At 59.7% G+C, this 19925-nt stretch overlaps 2 protein-coding genes across 2 annotated transcripts; one reads left to right on the plus strand and one right to left on the minus strand.

Moving 5' to 3' along the window:
• The first annotated feature begins 1334 nt into the window (after window positions 1-1334).
• LOC117643658 (rhodopsin) lies at window positions 1335-4282 on the plus strand. The gene is made up of 7 exons (XM_034382666.1): window positions 1335-1503; window positions 2460-2600; window positions 2668-3013; window positions 3328-3434; window positions 3522-3780; window positions 3851-4017; window positions 4083-4282. The coding sequence occupies exons 2-7, from the start codon at window positions 2476-2478 to the stop codon at window positions 4219-4221; spliced, it is 1143 nt and encodes a 380-aa protein (XP_034238557.1). The 5' UTR covers window positions 1335-1503; window positions 2460-2475; the 3' UTR covers window positions 4222-4282.
• A 1136-nt stretch (window positions 4283-5418) lies between these two features.
• On the minus strand, window positions 5419-19925 carry LOC117643969 (lutropin-choriogonadotropic hormone receptor-like). The gene is made up of 16 exons (XM_034383156.1): window positions 19702-19925; window positions 16548-16622; window positions 16277-16351; window positions 15871-15948; window positions 15733-15801; window positions 15082-15147; window positions 14897-14965; window positions 14723-14797; window positions 14416-14533; window positions 14240-14332; window positions 12805-12966; window positions 12198-12552; window positions 11128-11356; window positions 9960-10131; window positions 5963-6228; window positions 5419-5764 (listed from the first exon to the last, which is right to left on the minus strand). Exons 1-16 carry the CDS (start codon window positions 19923-19925, stop codon window positions 5419-5421), a joined length of 2472 nt encoding a protein of 823 aa, XP_034239047.1.

The raw sequence follows: 19925 nt of genomic DNA on the forward strand, positions 1-19925 counted from the left end.
GAGCACACGGCGCGCTTCCTTCCAGGAGGAAGTTCCAGGACGTTCCAGGACATTGCGGTGCAGTACAGACTAACAGACGTCAGGCGCGCCGCCGCCGTGGCCTCTAGGCTGGGGCTGCCGCCTTGGCTGCCGCCTTGGCTGCCGCCGTGTGCTGGCGGTGACAGCCCCTCCCCCTCCCCTCCCCTCCCCCTGCATACACCCCGCGGCCCCGCCGGCCCTGCCGGGCCCTGCTTGCTCTGGGTGCTGAAGGGCGGTGCGGTTAGCACAGAGGCCGACGGGACAGGGCGATCACATATGGAGGGCTTGGGCAAAAGGGCTCCCCGGCCTCGCTCCAGCCTCGCTCCAGCCGGAAGGCTTGGCCCAATGCCGTGCCCTTCCGCCCGGATTACCTTTTCGATTGGCATTGTCGTGTCGAACCCACTGACGGGACCGCAGGAATGGAAATGACAGAGGGATCACTGTTGCCCGTCAAGATCAGACAAGCAAGGGCCGAAAAAAAAAACTTTGAAAAGTTTCTCTGTTTTTTTCTATCCCGACAGGACTCTCCGTAGGTCACTATCCCCATTTAATCTGAAATTTGGGTTTGACAGTTACACTGAGAGTCCTCGCGAAGCCGGGTGTACTCCGTGTGAAATGCGTCAGCGTCAGAATGTATTTCCCTTCATGTTGTTTGCATGCGAGTGTCGGCGAGAAAAGCTCACGAGGGACACGTGGGTCTCAGCCTGCTTAGGCGCAGCTCGGCCCGACTCGTGCGCGGTCGAGGCGTGTTTCTGTTTTCCGCGTGAATCAACTCGAGTCGCTGCTCTCGAGGAGGGTGGCGTGGAGCCGCCTTAGCAGTCGATCAAGTGCCTTTCGGACGGACATTGGCTCTGGAACTTCGGTGGACTTCTTTGCCCTCGTTAGTCGACACAGGACAGCTTAATCATTTTCATGTGGGGCTGGCCAGGCCGATGCCGACGCCTGCGTCTCCCCAACTCCTTCTTCTTCTTTTTCGCATTGGACCATTTTATTGTGGGACGTTCTCACCGCCGCGTTGCCCACACTAGACGCGCCGAGACGCTCCCCGCGAAACGTGTCGGCCTAAACTAATTAGCAGCGTGGCTGCGGCCAGGAGAGCGGCGGCGGCGCGTGTGCGGCGGGGCGGGGCGGGGCGGGGCGGGGCGGGGCGGGGTGGGGCGGGGCGGGGTGCAGGGCGCACACAAACCTAGTTTTCGGGGTGAAAGTTCAGAGCGGCCTTGCGGCCTGGCGGCCATGCCAGGCGGCGGGGCCGGCGGGTCCCACGGCGGGGAAGCCTTGTGCGTGGACGTATATATACGTGGTGGCCTTCGCGGCGCCACTCTCGAGGCGCTGGTCGCGGGAAGTGTCTTCTACGGACAGTCCCGTGGAAGCGGCGCAGTCGGGCTGTATCGAGCGCGGATGTGAAACGCCTTATCGCGATTCGACGCGGGCCCAGGACGCCCAGGACCCGGCCGGAGCCGCCCGTCAGCCGGACACGTCGCTAGTGTGAGTGAGAGAGAGTGCCGCGCAAGTTTCCGGCGGGAAAAAGAAGTGCCCAAGGCCTCATCAGTGCAAGTTAAAACCGAGCGCAGCAGTGCCGCGGTGGCTCCAGCTGCGGCTCCAGGCTCCAGGCTCCAGGCTCCAGGCTCCAGGCTAGGGGCGGCGAGGCGGGCCGCGGACGCCACGCCACTGTGGAACGCCAAACTTGGCAAGGATAGCGCACCGCGGTTCGACACTGCCAGACTCTGGCCAGCGAGGCGGCCCGATACGGGTCCCGTTAACAAGCCCAAGCAGAGTGAGTCCGTCTCTCTCGCACCCACACGGGGCGTCGCGTGAGTGCGAGAAAGCCCCAGTGAGGTGGACGGAGGTGGGCCTTTGTCCAGCCGGAGCGAGGCTGGTGGAAGGCGTCGCCCCACTGCGACCGGCGGCCCGACCGCGCATCGCGGTGCCGCTGTGCCGCTGTAAGCCGCTGGAAGCCGCTGGAAGCCGCTGGAAGCGGGCGGCCGGGCCGGAGTTTGTAGACTCCGCCCCACACGCGGCGTCTGGCGTCGAACTATTTGTGGCGTGGACTCGAGGAGACGGGGCGGAACAGGTCAGCCTCACCGTACTGCCCGCCTCGTCTCTCTGCCTCCGTCTCGGCGTCTGTCTCTCTCGCTGGGGCAGTGCGCCGTTGGCCCCATCCTGCCCCTTCAGCTAACCAGTAGTCGGAAAAAGATATGAAGCGTAGGGACTCGGGCACCAGCTGCGGAGTTTCGTTTTCCAGTGCACTGGTCGACTGATGGCTGCTGAGTGTGTGTGAGTGTGTGCGTGAGAGTGGTCGCTGCCCTGAATTGAGATTGGTTGGATTTGGGGGCCACAAAACCCGCTGGACTGTTGGACCACTCTGCGTCCGCGGCGCGGCTCGGCGCTCCGCGCGTGGCTCGTTCGCGCCAAATAAAATTACATACGTGTCCGCTGTGCAGGCAGGCCGCCGCCACCATGTCGCTGCTGCACGAGCCCCACTTCAGCGCCTACACATGGCAGGCCGCCACCGGGGGGTTCGGCAACCACACCGTCGTCGACAAGGTGCCCCCCGAGATGATGCACATGGTGGACCCCCACTGGTGAGTAGGGAATAAAAAGAGGCTCTTGACCTTGCGTTCGCCTTGCACTGACCGTTTCGGACTCCAGGTACCAATTCCCCCCCATGAACCCCCTATGGCACGGCCTGCTGGGCTTCGTGATCGGCGTCCTGGGCGTCATCTCCCTGATCGGTAACGGCGTCGTGGTCTACATCTTCTGCTCCACCAAGGGCCTGCGCACCCCGTCCAACATGCTGGTCGTCAACCTGGCCATGTCCGACTTCCTCATGATGTTCACCATGGCGCCCCCCATGGTCATCAACTGCTACTACGAGACCTGGGTGCTGGGCCCCTTCATGTGCGAGCTATACGGCTTCTTCGGGTCCCTGTTCGGCTGCGGTTCCATCTGGACCATGACGCTGATCGCCATGGACAGATACAACGTCATCGTCAGAGTGCGTGTCGAGTGGACGGGCAAGCGCACAGTGGGCCAGAAGACCGGTGGAGCGGCCAAAACTCTAGACGCGTTTCGAGCTCCAGAGTCGCTAAATGGGACACAAACCAAACGTGTGACCCCACCAATGGATTCCTCTTTCGGAGAGCAATCCATTGATGGGGCACACGTTCGGTTTCGAATCCCATTCAGCGACTCTGGAGCCCAAAACGCGTCTAGAGTTTTTGCCGCCTCCACCGGTCTTCTGAACAACTGTGTAAAGCGCCAGTAGATACAACATTTTTTTTTTAAATGACCCGTATTTTTTTTGTCCAGGGATTGTCCGCGGCGCCCATGACCAACAAGAAGGCCTTCCTCTGGATCCTCTTCATCTGGACCATGGCCAGCGTGTGGACCGTATTTCCCCTGGTGGGCTGGAACAGGTATTGCTTCGCGGTGGGAATGACGCTCTAATTGAAAAGGGCTGGACGGGATGGAACCTCACGCCCCCTCCCCCTTCCCCCCGACAGGTACGTCCCCGAAGGCAACATGACGGCGTGCGGCACCGACTACCTCAACAAGGACTTCTTCAGCCGGAGCTACATCCTGGTGTACTCGTGCTTCGTCTACTTCCTGCCGCTCATCATCATCATCTGGGCTTACTTCTACATCGTGCAGGCGGTGTGCGCGCACGAGAAGAACATGCGCGAGCAGGCCAAGAAGATGAACGTGGCCTCGCTCCGGTCCGCGGAGAACGCGCAGACGAGCGCGGAGGCCAAGCTGGCGAAGGTGAGGCCCGGCCTGGAATACGGAACGAGTCCGTCCCCGAACCTCGGGTAACGCTCGCTTCCCTGCGCAGGTGGCCTTGATGACCATCTCGCTGTGGTTCATGGCGTGGACGCCCTACCTCATCATCAACTACACGGGCATCTTCGAGGGCTACAAGATCAGCCCCCTCGCCACCATCTGGAGCTCCCTGTTCGCCAAGACGGGAGCGTGCTACAACCCCATCGTGTACGGCATCAGGTGAGTAAGGGGCAAAATCGTGCAACTTAAAGACTCGAAATTGTACTCATCCGGGGTATTTTCAGCCATCCGAGGTACCGGGCGGCCCTCACGAAGAAGTTCCCCAGCCTGGCGTGCGCGCCGCCCGTCGACGACACGGCCTCGGTGTCCTCGGGCGTGACCAGCGTGTCCGTGTCCGAGTCCGTGGTCACGGAGAAGGCGTAGGGCACCACGCGTACAATCACTCCCCCCCTTTTCTGTTTCAGTTCAATTTTTTTTATCGTTCGAATAAAACAAAACATGATCATGTTCTGTTGTTGTTGCTTTTTGAATCACCGGCAATGAACGAAACGGACTTTGATCATTTTATGGCGTGTGTTGCATGAGGGTGTCAACATTGAGCAGCACAGACATTTTTTTTCATCCTCTTTATTTTTTTATATTACAAATTCGTGTCACAGTCGTAATCTACAAAACAACAACAAGAGCCGATCCAGGTCGGCCCTCCACACGCCGAACATCGCGTTGCCAAAGCACGACACGAAAAACGCAACAGGGCTTTGGCCGCCGCGACGCCGCGACGCGCAGAAAGTACACTGTATAAGAGAAGGCCCCGCCGAGCGAGTGCCGCGCGAGCTCCTCCAAAGCTGTCGGGATGAATTTGGGCCAATGGACGTCGTGGCCCCAATTAGGCACTCCCCCTCCCCATTCATACATCACGCTCGAGACGTTTTCAAGGGGCGGATGGCCGGCGGCACGGAGGGGGAGGGGGGGGAGGCTGCACCGCCCTCGACACTGGCAAAGAAGAAATCAACCCCCGTGACTCTTCTCGTCCGAAATGAATACGCTGTTGGGCTCGGCTCTTACGTCCAGAAACAAAACCAAAGCCGGGAGATTGAAACCAGAAAAGAGAGACTGAGGGGAAAAGGGGGGGGGGCAGCCTCGCTCAGCGCGACGCCGAATCCATCCCGTCTTCGTTCCTTTTTGCGGCCAACGCACATGTCGAGCGGGAGACCGATGTTGCCATCATCACCATAACGCGCGGCAACGCGCCTCCCGGAGTCAGTCGTACGTATTTCGTCGCGCCGTCTCCGTCGCACTCATGGCGCGTCCCGGAGGGGCGAGAGAGAGAGAGAGAGAGAGAGAGAGAGAGAGAGAGAGAGAGAGAGAGACAGTCGGCAGGGCCCTGGCAGGGCGTCGGGCCGTGCCCGGAATGTGACACGGAGCCGCCTCCACCCCGGCAGCCATCGGGCGGTGGGCGTGGCAGGGCGGCAGGGCGGTGGGGCAACAGGCCAGCGCCGCATAACTACGCCACTGCCACACTGGAAGCACTGGAACGTCCCGGCAACGCGGCACGCCACCTCGCCGTGCATTCCGAGTAGCCGCCCAGCGGTCACCTTCCTAGACCTTCGTCGCAGTCCACTAGACGCCGGCACTGCTTTCCGGGGCCGCCAAGGTCGCCAAGGCCGCGTCGTCGGCCTCGTCCTGGCCGTCCTCCTCCACGGCCAAGACGGCTTCCTTGACGGGCTCCTTGACGGGCTCCGGGACGGGCGGCGGCAGCGCCGCGATGGACGTCCTGGCGACGCGGCTCCGCTCCACCAGCACCAGCTCCAGCTCGGTGGAGTCGTCGCGCTGCTTGGCGGGAACCAGCCCCGACGCCGTGGCCAGCTGGCCCGTGTGCAACGCGCGGTGCGCCAGCGCGGCGCCGCTCAGCGGGTCCACGCGCCGCGAAGACTCCCTCGGCGTGGTGGCCGGGCCGCCCTTGTACCTGCGGGGCAGGGGCACACACTGTCAGGAGGGACCGGCCGAGAAAGCGCCTGCCAAGCGGCGGGTAGGCAACACGGTGTGCAGGCGCGTCGGGCGGGCACTTCGCAGGGGCTCCATTGCCATTACCATTAAGGGCTAGACCACTCCAGCTCCGCACTCTTAAAAACCTTTCCTACCAACAAATTACCAGTGCACTCACTTGGCGGCGCGCGTGGCGAAGAACTTGTAGCGGCCCAGCAGCGTGACCAGGTCGTTGCGGAACTGCCGGGTGAGCAGGGCGTAGAGGTAAGGGTTGGCGCACGCGTTGAGCGGGTAGAAGAAGACGAGGAGGATCTTGGTGCGCGGCACGTCGATGAGCGGCGCGCCCAGCAGCGCCGTCACGCCGAAGAAGGCGATGGGCGCCCAGCACGCGAAGTCCGTCAGTACGAGCAGCGTCATGCGCTTGGCCACCTGCACGGCGCAGCGCTGCAACACCGAGTTCAACTCCACTTTGCGTCGGCATTCGCTCGAACGGCCTGCACTGCCGCCAGCGCGGGGGATGGATGGGGAGCTTTGTGTCACACGTTTGCAATATCCAAGGCAAATCTGGTCTACTGTGGATTATGGATTGCCAGTCCGGTATGTTTCCTCGTGTGAAAGCGCGTGTAAGCCGCCCCAGCAGGGTAAACAATCGAGCGATACAATCCCTTTTTCCCCTTTCTCTCTCGTTCTCTCCCACTCTTTGCCCGGCCCATTAGCAGATGAGAACCCCTGGGGTCACCACCCAAACAACCTTTGCCCCGCACACACCTAACTTGCGTTATGGAAAAGTAAAAACAAACCCCGTCATTTTCCCCCTCTTAAAAAAAAATCTGAAAATTTTCCGAATTGGGCAGGAGTTATTGAAAAGGATAGGTCTGAAAATCAGACCATTAGGGTATAACTTCCCCCTCGAGAGTCTTACATTTAAGATTGTGGCGGAAAAGGCAGGGCTGTACGAAAATGTGAACTTTAAGGTTCGTGGATATTCACTATGACGAAAAATCTGAGGTTGGGAACCTTCGAGAGGATTGAGGAAAAGGGGATGAGGGAGAAAGGGCCCTGTTTCCCGTTGGTGGCTCTCTGGGGGGGCCCGGGGTCGGCGGTAGTGGCCCCCGGAAAGGGAACCTCGGGTACATCTCGCCTAGGACCAGGACCGGGGGACACCAGCAGGCTCTTTTCTCCTGGTCCTCAGGCCTAGGGGCGACACTGAGCCTAGGCGAGTTTGTACCCCGGGCCGCCTAGGCCACTTGTACCGGGGGAAAAACCCGCGGTTGTATTTCTCCATAAACCGAGGGGGGGTACAACTCTCCTAGGCGAATTGTACCCCGGTTAAAAAATGCCAAGGCGAATTGTACACCCAACATCCCGGGGGAAAATTGGGGACTACCGGTCACAGTTTTTAGTTTTTGGGACTAGATCGTGGCGGGCGGAGTAAATTCTGACGGCCCCTTTTTGGCTTTGGAGTTTGGGTTAAATTAGTTTTAGAACCTCCGTCGGTTCAATAAAACACCTTGACGATCGCAATCCTGCCTGGGAAGTAAAATCCCCTGTTTTTGCATCCTCTCGGGGAGGGATACAATTCGCCTAGGTTTTTGCACCCCCCGGGGCCCATTCTGCCAGGCTGCCGTATCCCAACGGGGGAGATACAAAACACCGGCCTTTTTCCCAGGTACAACCCCTTTGCTTTTTGTGGGCGTAAAATCGCCTGCTCAGTGTCCCCCAGCTGAGGTACCCGGGGTACATTGAGCCTAGGCGTTGTGTACCCCCGGGTACCTTGGTCCTAGGCGAGATGTACCCGAGGGTTCCCTGAGCCGGGGGGTCATTTCGCCGCTTACACCGGGCCCGTGCCACCCCAAAGGAAAAGGCGACACGGAGCCACCCGCGAGAGGTAAATTAGAATGTGGATTGTTCAACTTTCACCCATATTAGGGAGATAAATCTTGCGGCAGAGAATGGTTCTCATATGGCCGATTAAGTCCTATCAATTTGGAACTTTTGAACCAATATATTTTCCATTAGAAGCCTTTTAAACAGAAGTAGGTATGTTCCACAAAATGCGCGCCATCTAGCGGACAAACGAATCTTGGGTTGGTCTGAATTTTCAGACTTAAACCCTCTAAATTTTCAGACTGCGCTGGTCTGAATTCAGGTTCTGAGACGATCAGGGCGCAATTTTTATACCGGAAGGCAAAAATTTTTAGACAAGCAGTTTAAACAGTCTGAAAAATAGATTCAGACCACCAAATCTGACAAAAGGGGCTGAATTTTCAGATTTTTTTTAACAGTGCCCTTCTCTCTCTCTCTTTTTTTTAAAAATTTTTTCTCATGAACGTTGTGGCAGGAGTTATTGAAAACGGATAGCCAAGCCCGTTACACAAGGCGTATCCCCTCCCCTCCCTTACGTCGACAAACCAAGATGCCCGCAAGCGGGAAAGGGGAGGGGGCGTGTCTCACGACGCAGGCAGATTGGAGCGCAGGTTCCACTGGTTAGCGTCACTCCGGCAGCGAATTGGGGGCCGATTTGGGGGTGGATTGGCTGGATAACGAGTAATGAGCCGCGAGCCACCCTTTCCGGTGGGTGGGCTCTTCTTTTCGGGGCCGGGAGCGCGTCGCGGCACTGAGAAAAGGGATTCTGTGAACTCGGGACATTAATTACAGCGGGACGTGGGGGGGCAAAAGGAGAAAAGTGAAGTCCTTTACATCTCTGTCTCCCAAACTGGTGGCGCGACTGGCTGACTCGCCACAGGCCGCCACGGGCCCCTCTGGCCGCCTCTGGCACCACTTGAACGGGAATCGACTGCGGTTGCTTTGACTCGAAATAAACCCAGCCGTCCCTCTCTCCGAACGCGAGGCGCGAGCTTCGAACCAACTGCCAGCGCTTATCGAATCGGCTGCCAAAACCCAACAAGATCCTCCTGGGAACAAAAATGAAGCCGACTAGCCGGCTCACAGTACAGTGGCCCAAGATCGGTGGGGGCGGCCGAAATTCTAGACGCGTTTTGAGCTCCACAGTCGCTAAATAGGACTCGAACCGAACGTGTGACCCCACCAATGGACTGCTCTCCGAACGAGGAATCCATTGGTGGGGTCACGAGCCCTGTTCGCGTCCTGTTTCGCGACTCTGGAGCTCAAAACGCGTCTAGAGTTTTGCCCACCTCTGGAGGCACGCTCTTTCTGCGGGCGTGCCGTGTCGAGACAAACGGCGGCGCCAAAATTCAAAACACGCCGCGCCTTTTCCTAATGGTCCACCCCTTTGCGTTCTTTAGTGGGCCGTATTTCTGCTCCTTTCCCCACAACAATCGTGCTGCAGGATCTGGCCGCCAGAGAGCGCCGCCGCGCCGCCTGCGGCCCGCAGTCAGGGTTGCGAGGGTGACATCAGATAGCGGCCTCGCTGTCTTGCATGGAGCGTGTCCACCCTATTCCCCCCCCCTCCCTTTTTCCTCTGCCCCAGGGGGGCGGCGGCGGCATTGGTGGTGGCCGCGATTGAAATTCCTGGAGGACATCCTGCATGTCGCTGCCTTTGCCGAGCACGCCGAGCACACGCAAGGATTCGTCAGAGGACGGCGGGCGCCAAAAATAACGCTGCCCACGCCACCGCCGCCTTTTCGCCGCCCCCTCCAGGATGCTGACGGGGCGCCGCGCTCAGTGCCTCCCGCCCTCCGGCCCTCCGGCCGCGCCGAATCCGACGCGCAATTATTATTTTCCAGATTTATGCGATATTCTTTCTGGTGGCGGGGGACCCAGGTGGCCCCGCCCCCAGGAGCCTAATGCCCCCAGATTGATATCGCGGGGACATTTTTCATCGCCTCGTTGAATTCGGCGCGTTTTTAGGCATTTCGTGAAGAGTGCTTCGCATCGCTCTGTCTCGCTCGCGCTCGTGGGGCTTCCTGCGGGGGCGCGAGAGAGACCGAGCACCCGCCTCCCGGGGGGGGGGGGGGGGGGCGCACGGGCCACACGCGCACCGAGGTCGTCTCTCACTGAAAGTTGTGAATGGCATTGGCGAGGCTGGAGCCGGGCGCCGCTTCGACACACGAGTCTTCGCGTTGCCAAGGCGACCCGTCCCTCACTTTGGAGCCACCCATAGACACACTGGCAGACTGAATGATGGTTCCGACCCCCCATCATCGCGTCGACCTTGCCCTTAGATGCCCCGAGCTGTGCGGCGGTCCACTCACCGTGACGTCCGAGCGCTGCATGGCGGCGCGCGCGTCCTGGCCGCCGCGCACCGCGCTGTACATGCGGCAGTAGCACGCGCAGATGACGGTGAAGGCCAGCGCCGTGAAGGCGAGCAGCGCGCCGAGGTACGCCCTGTCGCGCGTCATCAGCGACCGCAGCGGCAGGCAGATGCTGCAACAGGGAGTCAGCTGGGTCTCCTCTGGCATTGTTTCCCAAAGGGCGCGCGCGGCTGGCGGGCGAAGTTGTCGGGAAATAATTACTGGAGCCCCACAGCACCCGCCGCCGGCGTCTCTCTCGCACTCCCTCCGGACGCCGCGTGCGCAGCGCGAGTGCGAGAGAGACGGCGCTGGCCGGAAGTGGTCCTACGGGGAGGCGCGCCGCTTCCCCTCTTGGTATGCCGGCAGGGCAGCAGCGGCAGCGGCAGCGGCAAGGTGGATCGCCGCCGGCAACGCCAGCCAACGCGCCGTCCTCCCACATTCCTTATTCAACAGTTGGCGGCACTGGATCGCGGCCCTCACGGCCCGGGCCACCGCGAAGCGCGAAGCAAGGGTGGGAGGGGCTGGGCACGGCGTGGCGCGCCGTGACGGCGTCGCGTTTCGCCCGGTTTGACGTTCGGAAACACCGCCTTTCTGTCTTCCCGTCTTGTCGCCCCTCGCGCCGACACCGAATCCCGCCGCCAAGTGATGAAACTTTGGAGGCGGCCGCCATGTGATGTTGGCACGGGGCGCGGTAATTACGTCACCGAGCACGCGGGATTAATTCCGGCAGTGGGAAGGAAAGGCCGCGAGATCAAAAGCACAAATGCTTCTGGGGGCGCGTGGAGGTGGAAGCAACAGCCCTGCTTCGTGCTGCAACCATTCAGTGAGAAAAAGTTAATCAGGAAACTTGTTGGTGCGTTCACCCAACTCTCTTTCTCCGGTGTAGTGGGATTGCGTTTCGCTCGCGCAGTGCCGATGCCAGGAAACAAAGGCGGGCCGCGGGGTGCTCCATCCTCCACGTAACCATCCTCCACGCGCCCGCGAACAAAAACAAAAACAACAACACAGCGTGCCGCCGCGCCCCGCGCCAACCGTTTGAAAATGGGATTGCTCGTGCAGATTACCATCGGAGATGCAAAGCGGAAAAATAATGGGTGGCGTGATCCTGATCTATGAAAGCCGGACTCACCTGGTGACGTAGTAGCCGCTGACGCCGACCAGGGGCAGCAGCGCCATCACCACGGAGTACACCCAGCCGGCCGCCATGATGCGCATGGCCGTGCCCAGGCGCAGCCGCCGGTTCATGTGGATGGCGAAGGTGATGGTGTACCAGCGCTCCGTGGTGAGCAGCGTGAGCGTGAACACGGACAGCTCGCTGGCGAACACGGTGAGGAAGCCCGCCACCTGGCAGCCCATGCCTGCGCAACGCCGGTCACGTGGGGTCTCTGTCTCTCACGCACTCGCCCCATGTGAGAGCGAGAGAGACAGTGCGACGAAAACGCCTCTCGGAATCTGTCTGCTGAGGTGAGAATGTGTGCCGGGGAGTCGGGGTGTCGGCGTCGAGAGCACACGGGGCAGTTAGCCAGGCGACACCTGCCTACTGGGGGGTCGACGACGCGTCTCATCTCCGCGAGGCTCGGGTTCAACTCCCGGCGGGGGCGACGCCGCGCGGACACGGCCCCATCCCCGGCCTCCTCTCCGCGACAATTGTTTCCCCAAAATTTTCGGAGTAAAGTTCAGAGGGGCTTTGACCTGTGAGGAAGGGCTTTACTTTAAAATGTATGAACCCGCAACGGAAGGTTCACCGGCCCGCCAGGGTTGAGCCTTGTGGGTGTAAACAGCGCCCCCACCTCGCGCGGGGGTAGGAGAGAAACGGACGTCGATGGCCGCCGCAAGAGCGCCAGTGCGCCAGGAAGCTCCTCCTGTTTTTCTTGACTCATCAGAAATCAAGTTTTTTTTTCTTCGGTGTGTGCACTGAGTTTAGCACCCCGGCAAAAAAAGAGAAGTTGAGCCGACGGGTGGCGTGGCCCGCACGAGTCGCAGCACGCTGCGTGCACGCACGGCCTGGCCATGAGCCTGGCGCGGCGCGCGCGTGACCTTGACCGCACCGCCGGCATTACTGACAGCAAAACGAATAACGGAAGCCAGCCGCCATTACTTGCGCCAGCCAATCAGCTGTCTGCGTTTTATTTGTAATTACCGTGGGCAAACAGGGCCGGGCATTGACTAAGAGAAAAAGGGGGAGGGGGGAACACCCACCGTTCTGCCAGTCGATGGCGTAGTTGAAGTAGGCGCCGATGGACACGGCGTCCATGACGGCCAGCATGAGCAGGTAGGCGCCCATGGCCAGGTCGGCGGCGGCCAGGTGGCACATGAGGTAGCGGGGCACGGAGAGGCGGCGGCGCGGCGATAGCAGCACCAGCAGCACGGTGCCGTTGCCCACCAGCGCGGCCACGGACACGGCCCACACCGACAGCCGCAGCAGCCAGTTGCCCATGAGGTCCTCGCACGGCGAGAAGGCGTCGGGCTCGGGCGAGCACGTGACGGGCGGGCGCGGTCGGCCCAGCGCGCCGCACACCGCCTCCAGCACGCCCGTGTGGAGGGTCACGTTGTCCTGCGGGATCAGAGAATTTATTCTTGTTAGCGCCGTAAGGTGAGGAGGTGTGACGATTGTGGTGAAAGTGAGTTTGGCAAGTTTTAAAACTCTGCCGAGAAAACGGAGCCCTCTTGAAAAGAAGACACTTCGTTTTGAGCTCGGCGCGCGCGTTGGAATTGCTTCGCTGAAGAATGCTGAATGCATGCCTGTTTTCATTTTGAGTGCCACTGTTTTATTTTCGGAGACGGCGTCCTGGCGCCGCCCACTCACCAGGTGGAAGGTCTCCTCCTCCCAGCCCGCGGTCCGCCGGCTGTCGACGACGGCGGGGCCCAGGAACATGGCGAGTGGCTGCATTGCGCCCTCCGCCGCCACCGCCACCACGTTGGAGCTGTTGAGGGCGGAGCAGCGGGCCTGGGCTTCGCGCAGCTTTTCCTGGAAGGGGCATTGTGGGTCTCTTGAGTGGCAAGCTGCTGTGGCGCTTTGGCGCGAGCGGTTTCGTTGCCGTGAGTGCGAGCGCGCATGGCGGCGTGTAACAATGGGGCACCCATACTACTCAGCTTGTGTGTCTTCCCGCAAGAAACGAGACCAAGATGGAGGGGACGCGTGACGAAGAAAAACAACAACCGCGATGAATTGGACGTCCGACTTCTTGTCGGAGGAAACTTTGGTCCGGCGGGGCGGGGTGTGACGCTGATACATCGTCAAAACGGGCGCCAGTCTCGACACTCACTCTCGCCGACGAGGAGAGGGACAAAAATGGCCCGCTCCCGGCGGCTTGGCATTTAGTACTTGTTGGGGCGGAACGTTCCTCTCAGTGTGTACCGAGGTGTGTTCTCCGGCCGCTTTTGCTTTCCGTTCGTTTCTGTAAAGATGCAAGGAAGCCCGGGAAAAGTAACGCAGAGGAAAACAAGAAAGATTAGGGAGGGCGGAAATTTCAAGTTTAATGTAGTCTGATTGCCGCTCTCTGACAGGAGGGGACATTGTGGAAAAAGGCGACTGGCTTTTGAATGAGGGAGAGCACCCTCCTCCCCCTCCCCCCCCCCCCTTTTCTCTGCCGCCCTCTTGACTGCGGCGCGGCGCCTCGCAAACATTGCAAAGTTGGCCGGCCTTGTCTTGAGTGGCGCACACCCCGGCATCGCGCGGCTTCGTGTCGGCTTCGCCCGCAACGTCGGAGCGAACTGTGCGCGGCCGAGTGGCTCCTCCGCCCCGGATCGTTATGTACACGTCGCGTTATAACCACAGCCTGCACATGGTATTTTTGCGCGAGGCAGGCGCTGTCCTTGTACGGGTAGATTATTCACTTTCAGCCTGCGGAATTCACTCGAAGCGACGTTTTTAGTAGCGGTTGCGTTGATAAAAACAAAAAGGACGTAAAAAAATGCGAAGTGCCTGCAAAATACCCTAGAATAAGGGCAGGGGGAGGAGGTAAGAAGGGGCGTACTTATATTACGTAAAGGAGAAAAAAAGAGTGGAGACACGAGACGAAAGGGAACGTAATAAAAGTGCGGGGCAAGCGGTAATGTCTTTTCGCAGGGAGGGGCGCGGTCCGCGGTTTCAGCCTTGCACACGCGCGGCGCACGGAAACCCGAAACCAGAGTTGTTTGTGTTGGGGAATGTGGGCAGGGCCGGGCAGGGCCGGGCGGGGAGGGTCAGCGGCCGAACAAAGGCAGTGTGGTGTCCAGCCAGTGAGCCGCGTGAGGCATACCTGGTAGTTGGCGTACTCCTGCGGCCGGTGCTGGGCGGGGAAGCTGAAGGCGCAGCAGTGGTACGGGTAGGTCAGGTTGGCCACCTGCAAAGCCTGAGTCGCGAAAGCGAATTATGGACCCAACAATGTCTACAAGAAAGGACTCGGCAAAAAACGTTGAAAAATTGGCGGAGTACCTTGAAATGGAACGCGGCTGGGAAGACTTTGAGCAGGTGAGTGTCCTGCAGGAGGAGGTGCTCCAAGTTCTCCAGGCCGCGGGTTGGCAGGTCCGTGATGGACGTGCTCGACAGGTCGCTGGAAGTAGATGTATCATCAGTTCGCTGCACACACACACACACACACTCGCGCTCTCGCTCACACAAAGACACAGTGACATTGGGACGGATGAGAAAAGTGACCCATGTACGAGATCGTGTATATAGATATTGAAGCTGGTCACGGCGGGTCGGGGTGGGTCACTTTTTCTCATGCGTTGACACTCACAGGTGTCGGAGACTGTCGATGCCCAGGAAGGCGTCCTGGTGAAGGGTGCGCAGGTTGGCGTTGCCCTTGAGGCTCCTGGAACGAAAGCGAGATGGGGAAGAGGGGGGGGGCGTGTTAGACTTGACGGGATGCGGAGTGGCGGCAGGACACGCTCCCAAGGCCCCCGATACTCACAGGCGAGCGATTTGCGACGTGTCGAAGGCGCGCGCCGCGACGTGCTCGATCAGGTTGTAGCCGAGGTTGCTGGAGAAGGACACGCATTAAAGCAAGGACACACCAGGCCAACAGCGCGCAAAAAAATTGACAAGGCGATTTTTGAAAGCAACCAACTATAAGATTGCCTGAAAAACGGTACTCACAGCATGGAGGTCCGCACGGCCACGGAGTGCGACGAGAGGAAGCTGATGTCGTTCCCCTCGAATTCACTGCGGGACAAGAAAGGGAACATGTTTGCGTAACTCGGTCCCTTTATCCGCGTTACGTCGCAACGGAGCCCCAAATTCCACGGTTGTCTTGACGATTCAAGGAACGCTTCAGTTCAGTATTTATTTTGTTGGAGAGAGAGGTGGAAAGATTCCCAAGGAACGGACAGGAATAGGATGTTTGCCCTGTGGAGGGCCTCTTTACTTTATGGCTTCGCTTTTTAACAAGCCTTCAAAAGTTTCTCTGCGGTCGGCTCACGTACAAAAGCGACAGGAAAGAGGAAATTCTGCCCTCCAGTCGAAAGTCGACACGCCTCCTTTTGGCAGAGTCCCCTTCAGTGTCACCCCTTCCAGCGCCAGCCAGCCACGCCAGTACGGATCAAGTCGACACGGGAATGAGGCTGTATTGAAACGGAATGGGCCGACGGGCGCCCCGCTGCCAGTGGCGGAACTAGGGTGGCCAGGGGGCGACGCGTGGAGCCCCTCACCCTGCTGCTGGGCGACAAGCAAGGGGCCAGCTAGCTGACTACTGTACTTCACGTCGGCCGTTGTGATCCAACAGGCGGTCACTGAGTGAAGGTCACTTACACAATCTCCAGGATCTGGGCCAGCATGTTGAGCGGCGGCAGATGCTTCAGCCCCGTCTGCATGATGCGCCTGCAACGCAAGTTTCGTCTCACACCGAGTAGAGTCCGACACAAAGGGAGGAGCGTCTATGATACGTACAGCAGCCTCAGCCTGGGCATGGCCACGTTGAAGACGTCGTGTGGGATGTGGGTCAGCTTCTGCAGCCGGTACAGCTCCCTGCAAGCACGGCGGAGGGAATGAGAAGGACGCAAATGTCCCCTCCAGTTTTTGGAACGACGTTGTCGGGACCGAATTGAAACTCCGACACAACGGGGAGGGAGGGTTTTCATTTCTTACTTTGTCACTTTACATGAAGCCAGGAGACAGGGGCACCTAATGGACTTTGGTGCGAGAGGAAGTTACGACAGAGTGCCTTATTCATAATCAGGACAACTTGTGCCAAGGCTTCGGACGGTGGTCTTGATTGCAGAGGGCCTTCGCTTTGAGCGCATGCTACACTGGACCGAGGGAAGACAAGACTCCTTCACGAAGCAGTGCCACTTACAAGGTTCTGAGCTGACCCATGTCGTGCAAGATGCCGCTCTCGATGCTGGTGAGGTTCTTGAGGTCCGCCAGCGTCCTGCAACGAGACACAGCGCGTTTCTAGGTCTGTGTGGTGCCGTGCCCGGCCCTGGCCCGGCCGGCCGTGCCCCACGGCGCTTCAAAGCCTCAACTAATTCCCTAATTTCATGCGGCCCTGTGGTCCCACGGAACACGGTCCCACGGCGCACAGAACTCGATGAAGCTCGGTAAAGCGCTGGGCGTGCACTACTTACAGATCCTGCAGGTCTCTCCTGCAGCAGTCGAGATCCGAGGCCTTCAGCGTCTGCGTGCCTGCCGCCTCCACGACGCTGCAACAGTGGGCCAGAGGGGTGACTCAGAGCGATGCTTGCCCGGGAAGTCGCATTGTGCGTGCGCTCTTCAATAATCCTAAATGAAAAATTATAATAACGAAAACAAAACATGTCCACGAATTTTTGAAACCTCCCTTCGGTGTACTGTACACAGAACGGATCTCCGAAAGAGGAAGCGTCCAATGGACACAAAAGAAAATCGAGCTCCGACAGCCCAACAAATATTGAAAAACACAAATCTGAGCGTGTTTGCCTTCGTCTTTCGATAGAAATTACTCTAGTTAAACACTGTTCACGGCGCGTAGGCAGATCCGCCGAAGTCCCCGTGCGTCCCCCGCGTGTCTCGAGTCCTCATCTCCTCGCCGCGAAGCACGCGAAGCAGGCGAAGGCCGTGCAGACCGTGGAGGGCGTCTGCGTCCCCAAGTCGATCTAGCAGTACGACTTGGAGAGTATCGCTCGGCAGCCCGGGGCTGCTGTTTGCATGTGCAAATCCACGAGCAAGAGGGGGTGGGGGCCCGGGGTGCGAACACCACGGCCGTAACCCTCTCTGGGTCGGGTGAGGCGGGGCGCGGCGGAGAGGCGGGGCGGTTTGTTATTTTGCGACGCCGGGATTTGCGGCGTGTTGATCTAGTCAACAGTCATCTCGTGCTGTTTGCGGTCCGACTTCTTTCTCGAACGAATTAGTAACCTGCGCGCGTGCGTGCTCGCACAGCACAGCGCGGGGGAGGCTCGTCCGTGGCTCCATCAAACAGGGCGAAGCTTGCTGCTGTGGCCGCGGGCATCTTCAAAGAAATCCAAAGCGCGACACACGTGTCGCTCCAAGGACGCCGCGGGCCGCCGCGAGTCCACGGGCAAGCCCACGGGGAGCCACCGCGACGACCCCACCCCGTCTCCCTACCACCAGCTCGAGCAGAACCACCCGAACTGCCGGTCGGGCGCCGAAAAGGCAGTGCCGGTACTCACGGCGGGCACGCCAAGCCGGTCGTCAACAACCCTAGCAGGCACCCGTCTCTGTCCCCGGCATCACTCTGACAGCCTCAAATTTACAGAGCAGTGGGCGGCGCTAATAGCGACCAATCGAGGCGGGCAGTGTAAGCCAACAAGTTACAAACTCAGATCAAACAGCACTGCTCCGTAGACCGCAATGACGGCACTCTGGAAAGCCATTAGCTTGCAACAAAGTGAAACGCGCTCACGATTAACGCACTTGTGTTGTGGCCCGTGATCCTGCCCAACACTGTGTACAGAATCCAGTTAGCGACGGCGCCATGCATGCGGTGCCCCTCGGTGCCCCTCGGTGCCCCTTTGCCTACCTGGAGGGTCGTAACGAGGTGCGACAAGCATAGGGCCGGCACAAAGGCCGAGAAGGCCCTCCAGGCTGTGCCCCCCCCCCCCGGCTACCCCCACCGCGTCCGCATCGACTCACATACCTCGCCCGAATCCAGCCCACTCTTCATTTGCTCCAATGGTCCCCGGCTTCGGGTAACAACAAAGAGGACGCTCTTTGACGGATCGAAAGCGAAACCTCAAACGCGGGGCCGGGCGGCCGGGCCATCGCCGCCCACAAGCAGCGGGCCGGAGAAGATTTTTATCCGAGGAGCAGCCGAGGCAAGGCCAAGAGGGCCCCCACGCCACGACGCCAACCAAAGAGACTGGGTGGCCGCCCCAAATAAGCGTGTTGTGAATGGGGCACATGACGGTACCCTGTCTCGCCCTTGGACCGAGGAATCTAAACCGCCCTTTGCTTGATTCGACTCGCAATCGCCCAGACCAGTCCTCTGTCGGGACCACTTGTGCCCCACGTTTCACCGCGGAGCCCCCTCCGTCGCGCCTCCCGCTGCCCGCTCGCCTCTCCTGCGCGGCGGGTCGGCCTACCCCGCCCATCACAGGCGCTCGGAGGCTGCCTGGCGGGGCTGCCTGGCGGGGCTGCCTGGCGGGGCTGCCTGGCGGGGCTGCCTGGCGGGGCTGCCTGGCGGGGCTGCCTGGCGGGGCTGCCTGGCGGGGCTGCCTGGCGGGGCTGCCTGGCGGGGCTGCCTGGCGGGGCTGCCTGGCGGGGCTGCCTGGCGGGGCTGCCTGGCGGGGCTGCCTGGCGGGCCTGGCTGGGCGACACGGACGACGGCCCGGTCACCTTCGTCAGGCTGTGGTCAGGCCGTCAGGCTGTAATCCGCTCAGCAGTGTCCTCGAGGGGTGAATCACTAGTGTACTCATGTGTACAAATTTGCCCGTACTCAGTGTACTCACAAGTTAAAAAAAGGCGGAATTCTGTAGGTTTTTGACCGATTTAACGTCGAGTGCCGTTGAAGACGTGAAATAAAGCCTGAAAACGTTTAAAATTATGAAATTTGTGAGCAAAGCAAGGTGTACTCACCCGTACTCATGTACTCATGTGTACACCAGAACGCTGAGTGATTCACCCCTCGAGTGTCCTTCACTAGCCTTGAGTTTGTTATTCGTAATAATTGCCATTGGACCCATTAAACACACGCATGTGTACTCTCGCGCCTTCTCGCTCAAAGGAACAAAGCTCTGGATAGGGAATACGAGAAAAGCCGTGCATAAATCATGCCCACTTCCTGCCCTGCTTGCTTTCGCGTGCGTCGCCGCGTCGCCGACCTGCAAATTGGCGAGGATGAAAATTTCATGTTCCATTTAGCGAGCACGCGCGGCGCGACGGTCACCGACAAATTAGAATTATAACTGTCCCTCTGCCCTCGCTGCCTACCCTCGACGAAACTCGTTTATGAATGGGGCAGGCGATGTCACGCTTGCAAAGCGACCGAAAAGGAGACGGATTCAGAGTGAGCGTGTGTGTGCCACCCACCAAGAAGCTGCTGTTTATTTTGGCCCCGTGGCGCGTTCTTTTCAGCGGCAAAGCGTTGGCGCTGCGCTGAATGGCAGCGGCACGTGGGAAGTTCGTGGGAGAGAGAAAGACAGGCGATATCAAATATGATTTGTTGTTAGTCGTCGACGCCAAAGAGAAACAATCTGGCTAAAAATGAGGACGACATGAAACAGGAAGAAAACAACTCTCGACAACAGGGCGTGTTTTTGTTTGCTAATCTGCTACTGTACTCACAGTGATCGGACGGGTAGGCGGCTGCGGGTCAGCTGCTGTGGGATGGACAGCAGCTGTGCCCCGGAGCAGCTGCAGCTGAGGCCGCTGCCGAGGCGCCGGCTGTAGCCCTGGCTGTAGCCCTGGCTGGCGCTGGCGTGGGCCGCGGCGTAGGGGTCGTGGTGTGAGGCGGGCTCCGCGTCGTCGCAGGCACAGCCGTCCCACAGCCGCGGGTCCAGGGCGTACAT

Source organism: Thrips palmi, unplaced genomic scaffold (assembly GCF_012932325.1).
Source record: "Thrips palmi isolate BJ-2018 unplaced genomic scaffold, TpBJ-2018v1 HiC_scaffold_17, whole genome shotgun sequence".
Classification (NCBI taxonomy): domain Eukaryota; kingdom Metazoa; phylum Arthropoda; class Insecta; order Thysanoptera; family Thripidae; genus Thrips; species Thrips palmi.